At 50.4% G+C, this 10,324-nt stretch overlaps 1 protein-coding gene across 1 annotated transcript in view; it reads right to left on the reverse strand.

The window, feature by feature from the left end:
• PKD1L1 (polycystin 1 like 1, transient receptor potential channel interacting) overlaps positions 1–9,904 on the reverse strand; it is a gene marked incomplete at both ends in the record, with an annotated part of 115,514 nt that extends 105,610 nt beyond the window's left edge. Inside the window, 5 exons of the mRNA XM_080701159.1 lie at positions 117–281; positions 1,186–1,508; positions 2,794–3,004; positions 5,171–5,274; positions 9,753–9,904. Coding sequence (XP_080557285.1) covers positions 117–281; positions 1,186–1,508; positions 2,794–3,004; positions 5,171–5,274; positions 9,753–9,904 — 955 coding nt within the window. The remainder of the gene's footprint in view (positions 1–116; positions 282–1,185; positions 1,509–2,793; positions 3,005–5,170; positions 5,275–9,752) is intronic.
• Between the last annotated feature and the right edge of the window lie 420 nt (positions 9,905–10,324).

Here is a 10,324-nt window from a genome sequence, read left to right on the forward strand (position 1 = left end):
GAGAGAGAGAGAGAGAGAGAGAGAGAGAGAGAGAGAGAGAAAATGAATGTGTGTTTGTGTGGCTGTGTTTACAGCTGAGGAAGACTGGCTGCTCAGCCTCCAGACATAGGTCTTACTTTTCAGATGGGATACAGAAAAGACAAGGACTTCATCCTGGTGGACGCTGCTGGAATTCATGAACACAGACACAGCCTCAGAGCTGATTTCCAGGTAATAAGGCCCAAGCTCCACTCTAGTTCCATGAAACTCATCAATAACAGCCCTGAGCTTGTAGACTCCTTCTGGAAAACAAAGAGAGAGCATTTGATGAACACAATGTGGTCAGCCTTCCACTGGACCTTCTAGGCTTTATTCAAAACTAATAAGGAGAACAGTGAAAACAAAAATAAAACTTTTTTGGGTGAAACTAGGAGGCAGATAGAATGTTTGGAAGACAGAATAGATACAAGAGCTACTAAAGCAGTAAAAACCAAGTATAGGTGAGCAGGAATTATGCTGGAGGAAGAAAAGGGATGACACCCTGAAGTAAGAATTCAGCGGCAGAAGGGCTCAGTGGCTGTGGATGTCATGAACACACAGACACATGCTGCACACGCCTTGCTTTTTCAAGTAAACACTCGTCATCAGTGCAACACAACCATACGACATAAACCAACAGGCAAATTGATGGTGCTAATAAATAGTGACCACTGGTGAACTTATCAATTAAATAGTGGCTGGTGGAGGAATGGGTATCAGAAAAGCCAGGGCCAAGAGCTTACCAAGCTCACCAGACCTCTGAATGAAGCAACCTCTTCACCTGAGACCCAGACAGGGAAGGAGGTGTGGATGTGGCATTCAAGGTTACATGAGTGCCCTTGAGGGACAACTTGAGTAACTTGCAGCAGTAGTAGCTGTTTCTGCTTTGGCAGGAAGGAGTTCTGCTGTATTGACTGTGCCTCCAGGGCTAATTCTCAGCCTTGCCCACCGACCCCACAGGGATGATGGAAATATTAGATGTGAGGAAGTGAGCCAAGGGTTGGATGTGGGGCAAAATATGAGCAGAGACTCTGCTCTGTGCCCAGGGCACCAGCTGGCCATCTGGGAGGGGCCAAGAAGAATGAAAAGGGGCTTCCTTTCTGTCTGGTGCCCCAGCACTGCCCCCTACATCCCAGACTAGGCTCTCGAGGACCCTGTGTGAACTACCTGTCCTGTACTGGTGGTAGGCAGTCACTGTCGTTTCAGATATGTTTTGGAGGCTCATTTCAATCACAGAACCGTCCCCCAAGTCCACCAGCAGACAAAGAGCCACTGCAGGGGCCACGTGGACCTGGAATCCCAGAGTTAGAGAGGTCTGCACATCTGTTTCCAGGAAGCAGCAGCTGGGAGGGTTTGCAGCATTCCCAGGGTCTCTGGCTGGGATGGCCCCAGGAGGGCACCAAGTGAAGGCACAGAGCATCTCAGGAACAAATCCAGTGGTCACAGGGAGACTGGGGGTGCGGGAAACTCCAGGCAGAGAACCCACAGGGCTGTGGAAGAGAGGCAGAGATTTCAAATTTCAGGACAAAAGTCTTCCAGGGTTCCTGGAACATGTCATCATGTGGGGCCAGAGAGGGTAGGAGTGGCCACCAGCAGGAAGCAGGAATGAGAAGCCCAACAAAGGCTCTGGTCACTGGTCCCAACAGTGGGCTCGCGGCCACCAACACCAACAGCACGGGGCGCTTGCGAGGCAGGCCGTGGGCTGGGCCAGCAAGCCCCAGAAGACACCAAGACCAGCATAATGTGGGGACCCCTGCTCCAGCTACAGAAATGAGAGATGAGCTTGGATCTTTTCCATCATCAACGAATTGATGACCCAAGAGACAGCATGGGTGCTGTCAGGGCCGCATTCCTGTGCAGCTGCCAGAGCTACAAGTAAACTGGGAGCCAAGAGTGATCTAGACTACTGAACCCTCAGCTCCCATGATACAGGACTTCACCATTTTTTGTTTGTTTTGGTACTGGGATTGAACCCAATGGCATTCTACTGGGTTACACCACCAGCCATCTTTTTTTGTGTGTGGGTCTAGGAATGGAACCCAGGGCCATTTAACCTCTGAGCTACACCCCCTGCCCTATTTTTATTCTTTATTTTGAAACAGGGTCTCACTATAAGTAGCTGAGGCTGTCTGCGGACCATGATCCTCCAGTCTCAGCCTTTCAAATGCTGGGATTACAAGCGTGAGACCACGCTTGGCTCATTAAAAAAAAAAATTATTTCAAGACAGGGTCTCTCTCACTAAGTTGCTGAGACTGGCCTTGAACCTGCACTCCTGTATCAGCCTCCCCAGTGACGGGATGACAAGTGTGCACCCTGCACCTAGCTCTACCACTCACTGAAGGCTATTGCTCATGGTGTTGGCACAGCTAGGGAACAGGATGTATAAACAAAAGATAAAACCCTTCACAACAGAGAGAACACTCTCATAGAACTGCAAACATCCCACATATCTTTATGGCCAATATTCTCAGTACTCCTGGTCTCCCCCTTTCTCCTGGGCTGTATATGTCCATTAGAGCCACACAGGGTCAATAAAGTGGCCAGTGACTTCGAGTCTGGCGTGGTGACTTGAAAAGCAACGGCCCCAGCTGCAGCTGGATGACATCACTGGAACCCCTCAGCCTGGTTGGGCAGTGACTGGGGGGAGACGCTTCTACCACCCTCATCCTATTTTCTGGGAATAGTGGGGAGATGAGGAATCAGCCCCGCAGAGCTGGCTGGGCGCTGCTCTATGGGGATCCGGCCACTTTGCTGGGGTTCCCTTGGTGACAAACCCAAGAAGCAGATCATTAGCTGTGTCCCCTGCAATGCACAGCGGTCCCTTGTCACAGCAGGAAGCTGCCATCTTCGATCCGTAGGGGGAGACTGCAGAAGAGGTGCCCTGGAACAGAAAGGTCCGGTGAGAACCGAGGGCTTCTCTGACAGCCTGGCCTGGCACCAGCATTGGGCATTCTCCATGGCCAAAAGCCAGCTTGACGAAGCGCTCTGTGCAATGCAGGCCTGTTACATGGAGGGTGTCTGCAAAGCTGCCCTTTGCAGGGGTGTGCAAGCACCCAGCAGGAATCAGCTGGAGCCACACATGAGCCCCTCCATCAGGGGATGCAGGAGCCTGGTCTGCTCTGGAACTACATTCTGGTTTGTAACACAGAATGAAAGCTTTATAACTGGGACTTGCTTCCCAGGCACGGTTGTGGGTGATGTACAGACTATACCTGGTGAGCTGCTGAAACGCAGGAGACTTCAGAGAAGCGCGGTGCACGCGTCCCGTTCTCTGGAAGAAAAGCCAAGCCTCTCCAGGTGCAGCGGGGCCTCCGTGTGAGGCACAGCCTTCCCTGGGGAGCTGGCGAGGGAGGTTTCTGTGACTCCATGTCCCATGCTGTCCCTTTCAGTGCACATGCAGAACAGTGCCACTTCTCGTGGCTCGTAAAGAGCATGGGATGAGCGTGGATTTTTAGAGAAGGAAAAATCCACACTCAGAGGATGGTAATATCCGGGAAGATGAGAGCAGACCCATGAGATGCGCTTGACAGGGGTCAAGACTGCCCTGGGGGAGCTCTGGGAAACACTCTGATTCTTACTGCTCCTGTGTTTTTATCTTTTTTTCTACATCATAGGTATAATATACTAGGCACTGTTGGAATAACGTAGGCTACAAACACACTAAGCAATGCTGGAATCACTTCTCAGGTCTATCCTAGGCACAGTCTTAGCCGGGTGTGGTGGCACACGCTTGTAATCCCAGCATTTGAGAGGCTGAGACCCAGAGGATCGCAGTTCACAGACAGCCTCAGCTACTTGGTGAGGCCCTTTGCAACTCAGTGAGACCCAGTTTCAAAATAAAGAATAAAAAATAGGGAGGGGGTGTAGCTCGGAGGTCGAATGCCCCTGAGTTCCATCCCCAGACCCCCCCCCCCCAACACACACACACACAAAATTAGGCTAGGAGTGTAGTTCGGAGGTAGAATGCCTCTGGGTTCAATTTTGAGTACCACAAAAAATAAAATATTACTGGGGCTACATATTAATGTAGCTCAGTGGTAGAGGGCTTGTCTCCTGTGGTGGAGGCCCTGGATTCTATTCCCAGTACCACATGCACACGCACACACTGAATGCTGAAAATACTATCTTTTGTGTGAAGGAGTAAGAGACTCCCACCTGGGGCCACAGAGCTGCCTCTTAGATCTGACCACCTTTCCCCCCTGGCCTCTGAATGCCCCCACTGTAGGTTTAGGGGTTCACACCGGAGCAGAAAGTGTGGGATTTGGAAATAAGCCACCTGCCATGTTGACCATTTAAGTGAAAGGCACTGAAAAGCCAAGTAGGATTCCCCAGAGTTCTTCATCCTGCTTCTTAAAAGCAGATGAGCTGGGCGTGGTGGCTCACACTTACAATCCCAGCATTTGGGAGGCAGAGACAGGATCGCGGTTTGTGGACAGCCTCAGCTACTTAGTGAGGCCCTTTGCAACTCAGTGAGACCCTGTTAAAAAAAAAAAAAAAAAAAAGAATAAAAAAATAGGGCTGGGCGTGTAGCTCGGAGGTAGAATGCCCCTGGGTTCCATCCCCAGGACTGCAAAATGAAAAAAGAAAAAGAAAAAAAAAAGAAAGAAAAAGAAAAAGCAGATGATGAAAAGCTCCTGTAAAAGATTCTCCTCCTGTATGAAAGATCAAAGCAGAGCTCACCAAGGACAGGCAGTTGAGGGAGGCCAGAGAACTCTGCACCAATCACCACATTCCACTAGCCCTTCTCTTCCAAGCCCAAGTAACGTCACACATTCTCCAGCCCTGGCTCTAACGGTGTCTCTGGGGCTTCTTTGCTTACCAGGGCTCCTGGGCCACAGAAAACGTGTATAGAACAAATTTGTATCTGTCCCCTTGATCTCTTAGGTCAGCTTCGTTTGTGAGCCTAGCTGAGAGCCTAAGGGGATGGCGGCGGTGAAGTTTTGCAGCTCCTAGACCATTAGTCTGTATTTTGTGCCCGCTCCCCGTGGTGAAAGGAAGCCCCAGCGGAAGAGGGTGAGCCCAGGGCTGGTGATCAGAGAGGGCTCCCAGCCCCAAGGGCCCCCTGCGGGGTGGTGCTGGTGGCTTCCTGGTTTCCCTGGAGGCGGGGATAAAAGGGACAGTACCCGCGGGTGTCCTGTCCCCAGGCCTTACCGGCTGGCACTCCATCACAGGGCGGGCTGGGGCTGCAGCCACAGAGACAAAGGCCTCTGCTCAACTCAGCCCCCATGGAAAGGGAGCAAGGGGCCTGGGGCCACCTAGGAGGACGAGAACGAACGGAGGAGAGTTAGTCAAGCACCATCACTGGACTATAAGCATCTCCTGGCTCTTTCTCATCTACACCTGCTTTCCTTTGGTCATTAGATACCTGTCCAGCTGCCGCACAAGCCAAGAGCCACATGCTCCAATGGGTTTCACACTCTGACTTCTGTGTTGAGGGGCCATCTCCAGAGTTCACTGAAATTCAGTTCCTGTCTGTTAAAATGGCCCCACAGCCAGGCAGAGTGGTCACGCCTGCAACATCAGCTACTTTGGAAGCCGAAGGATTGCAAGTTCGAGGCCAGCTGGGCAACTTTGTGAGAAGTTACTGGTGAGTTTGACCCCATCCCAAATATCTCAAAATAAGAAAGGAGAAGGATTTGAGGTGTAGCTCAGTAGTAGAGCCCTTGCTTAGCATGTGGGTGAGTTTGGAGTCTATCCCTGAAACTGCAAAAAAAAACAAAATCAACCAAAAAGAAGAAGAAGAAGAAGAAGAAGAAGAAGAAGAAGGAGGAGGAGGAGGAGGAGGAGGAGGAGGAGGAGGAGGAGGAGGAGGAGGAGGAGGAGGAGAAAAGAGGAGAGAAAAAAGAAAAAGAAAAAGGAGGAGGAGGAAGAATAGGAAGAGGAGGAAGAATTAGAGGAGGAGGAAGAAGAGGAGGAGGAACTTCACAGTTGCTTTGTGCTGTGCAGGCCTTGACAGCACAGATGCAATGAGCAGGCCCTCAGCTTTGCCCCGCAGCCCTGCCCCTCCAGGAGCCCGTGGTCACCCGAGTGTGCGGTGGGCGGGGCAGAGGCACAGCTGGGCGCAGTCTGCTTCCCCTTCAATCTGCACAAAAAATCTGGGAGGCTGTCGCTCACCTCTTCCATGGCAAGTGTCCAGTCCCCAGAGGGGCACTACTGGGCAGTGGTGGACATTTTATAAGCTGAGTCGTGGGGCCTTAAGTAACTGTGGGCACATCCTCAAGGGTGGCTGTGAGATCCTGGCCTCCCTTTCACATCCCAGCCACGAGGTGAGGGCTGCTCTCTGCCATGTTCTTCCCATGGTGAGCTAACCGAGCTTGGGATGATGCCTCCAAAATAGTGAGCCAGAATAAACCTCTCTTCTTCTAAGTTGGTTATGTCAGGCCTTTTGTGACAGCGACAGAGTTGACATGGACTAAGTGCAGTCACTCTGTCAGACGGCCTCTGGAGGCCCAGGAGGATTAGTTAATTTGGTGAAGTTTGCCGCACTAGGGGAGGCAGAGCCAAGGCGGGTTTTAAAGCACCACAGCAGATGCCAGGCTGCGGCCCCTCCTCCCACCTTCCCCGGGCTCCTCCAGAGCCCCAGGTGCAGCCCTGCTATTGAGTGTTCAGTACCAGCCTATGCTGGTACACCCAGGAAGGGTGTTGACCTCATTTTAAGATGCCAGTTCTACTTTTCCCATGATGATAAAATCATATGTTTAGTATTTTTATCACCCTGGGATGTTTGTGAAATGGAGAGTGCATATATTTTAATTTAAGCAAGGCTACTACAAATTAAGAACTGGGTAGTTCCATCCAATTTTTACAAGCTTGGGTCTTGATGCAGTAACCAAGAAATTACCACCAGAGGGCAGATGAGGACACCACATAGGTTGAAGACCTCTGTAAACTACTGAACACTTCCAAGCTTTTTCTTGTCTACCCTTAAGTATGGTTGAATTTCAAAGGCCCAGGAAATGAAACGAAGGAAGGAAGGAAGGAGAAGGAGGGAAGGAGAGAGAGAAAGAGAGAGAAAGAGAAAGAAAGGGAACTTTGGAATCATACAAATCACACTGCAGAAGCTGAAGGATCCACAATGATCTAGAGAGCAGAAAAAATTGGTGGGGAAACAGGCCGGGCGTGGCAACACACGCTTACAATCCCAGTACTTGAGAGGCTGAGACAGGAGGACTGTGGGTTTGCAGACAGCCTCAGTTACTTAGTGAAGTTTTCTGCAACCTAGTGAAACCCCAATTCAAAATAAAAAATAAAAAATAGGGCTAAGGGTGTAGCTCAGAGGTAGAATGCCTCTGGGTTCAATCCCTACTTTTGCAAAAAAAAAAAAAAAAAAATTGGGGGAAGGGCCAGCTTAATTTCTAGCCACTGTGCAGACCCCTCAGCCCTCAGCTGGGAGACTGTCCACCTACCACTAAGCCCAAAGGGACAAGTCCGTAGACTGCCTGGCCTGTGTGGCCAATATGGAGTATGCCCGTGTCAAGGCATACTTGAGTGAGGCCAACTGTGAGTTGGCAGGAACAAAGGAATTTGCAACCAATGAAGAGATAATAAAAAAAAAGTCAAGGGGGAAAACCTGGTAGCTAAAATTGACCAATCTTATTCAGATGTGGAAGCATGTACCTGTGATCCCAGGTTATCCCAGGAGGACCATAGGTGAGAGGCCAGCCTTAGCCATTTAGCAAGACCCCCAGCAACTTAGTGAGACTGTTTTAAAGTAAAAATCAGGCTGGGCGTGGTGGCGCATGCTTGTAATCCCCTCGCTTGGGAGGTGGAGACAGGAGGATTGCGCTGGCTTAAGAGACCCTGTTTCCAAATAAAAATATGAAATGGGTCTGGTAGTGAAGCCTGGAGGTAGAAGGGTTTCCAGGAACCCCAGTACCACCAAAAAAAAAAAAAAAAAAGCAGATAGCCTTAGCAACTTAGTGAGGCCCTTTGCAACTCGGTGAGATAAAGAATTAAAAAAAAAAATTGGGCTGGGGTGGGTTCCATTCTCAGTACCAATAAATAAATAAAGTAAAAAGGGCTGGGGGTATTGCATAGCTTGGAGGTAGAACACCCTTGGGGTCAATAACAGCCAATCGTTGACTGCAGCAACACAAGGCAATATGAGGCATAGAAATTTGCCAACATTAATGTTACCAATCCAGCAATATCTGCAGCTTAACTGTCCTCACCAGAGTTTTTTTTTTTTTTCTTTTTATAAAAATGGCAGTGGGGTACAGGAGCCAATAGTAAGCTACAAAAGGCAGAAGGCAAGCTTGGGTTGAGGCTGTATTATCTGCGTCTGTAATAACCCCATGGAGGATGGAGAATGAGCACCCTGGGGGTAAGGAGGTAAAGCGTCCCACCAAGCTCCCCACTAGGATTGGGGTACATTCCGACCTGGCAGCCCAACACAGCTCACAGCGGCCTGCGCCCACCCACCTGGGCAGGGCCTGCAAGCTGGCCCCTCGTGCAGAGCCACGTCACAGGTCCAGGCCCCTGACTGGCCCAGGAGCAGGACGTGTGGAAGGCTTTAGTACCAATCCTGCCCCTGCACACAGCTGGTGGTGAGGCTTACAGGGCTCAGCCCTTAGCCTCATTTCTAGCCCCTTCTCCCCCTTCATGTACAGCATGATGAAGGCCATGGAAGGTAAGAGGTGGGGCTGACACCTGGTCTTCCGCTAGCAGCAGGCGGGCCTGGGACGAGGCTGGCCTCGGCTGGTAGGAAGAGCAAGGGACACTGCTTGGTGATCCAGGCCAACCTCAGAGTCTTCTGGAAAGCCTTTGGGGATAAATTGATTCTCAGATCATCAAGCCATCAGCCCCAAAGGTGCAGAAGCAGCCCCACCACCCTCTCTGCCACAGAGAGCCCAGGATGCCTTCAGGATACGGCTCTCCCAGGACCTACCCTAAGAGCTCTTGAGTTCAAAATGCCACCTCAGAGCTCAGATCCTCTTGTGGCAGAGAGGTGGGAGAGGTGGAAAGATTTGGGATTTGCCTAATCAGCATGCAAGTGTGTGCTTTTTGGAGCGAGTCTTTGGGACCTCATGGGTCGAGTGCAGGTGGCCCAGATCCATCAGGAAGACAGCAGGAGTGTAAACCATAATCCTGGGTATGCACACACAATTCTTCTATCTGGGAAACTGCTTGGAAATCACCCTGATTTTTTCCTTCAGTATTGGGAATGGAACCCAGGGGCACTTTACCTCCGAGCCACACCCCAGCCCTATTTTTTAAATTTTTTTTATCTTGAAACAGGGTCTCACTGAGTTATACAGGGTCTCACTAAGTAGCTGAGGCTGGCCGCAAACCTCAACCCTCCAGTCTCAGCCTCCCAAATGCTGGGATTACAAGCATGCGCCACCATGCCTAGCTTACCCTGCTTTTTAAAATGTCTTCACCAGGCCGGGCATGGTGGTGCATGCTTGTAATCCCAGCACTTGGAGGCAAAGACAGGAGGATCACACAGGTTCGAAGCCAGCCTCAGCTACTTAGTGAGGCTCTCAGGAACTTAGTGAGACCCCGTTTCCAAATAAAGTATAAAATAGGTCTGGGAGTATAGCCTGGAGATAGAAAAGCCCCTGGGTTCCACCCCCAGCAACACACACACACACACACACACACACACACACACACATACACAAAATGGTCTCCAGCAGCAATATAACAGTGAACTATTTCTTTTTACTGAATGTGTATTTGCTAGACCAGCTTCATCAAGCCCCTGGAGAAAAGCAAAGGCAGGCTGGCTTACCTCTCCTGGACATCAGAAACACCCTGGACCTGCGGCTCCGCCTCCGTCAGGACTGGTGCCAGTCCACCCTGGACACAGTGGTCAGCCAAACAGCTCCCTCCGCTGCCCCCTGGAAGACAGTGGGTTTCCGGATGCGTCGCTTCTCTTTGCATGTTGTGTGGCATTGAACCCAGGGGCATTCTACCTCCCCGCTACATCCCCAGTCCTATTTTCTATTCTTTATTTTGAAATAGGGTTTCACTAAGTTTTGAGGACTTTACTGAGCCTGGCCTTGAACCTGGGATCCTTCTGTCTCAGCTTCCCAGTGCTTCCAGCTGCTTCACCAGGACCTCATATCAGGATGCATACAAACACATAAAAAATACACCCGAAGTATTTTCCTAACCAGAAAGAACTTATCTTTTCCCGATACTTCTTGACAACTTTCTTTTGAGGTGTGCTTTAGATCTTGATGTTTGTGTGGGGGACCTACAGCAATCTACCTCCACCGATCTACCCAAAGGAGAGACTGCAAATGGAAGCCAAGAGACATCTGACAGCAGAATGCCCAATGACCCAGGTCATCCATTAAC

The sequence above is a fragment of the Muscardinus avellanarius genome (assembly GCF_963383645.1).
Source record: "Muscardinus avellanarius genome assembly, chromosome: 9".
Classification (NCBI taxonomy): Eukaryota; Metazoa; Chordata; class Mammalia; order Rodentia; family Gliridae; genus Muscardinus; species Muscardinus avellanarius.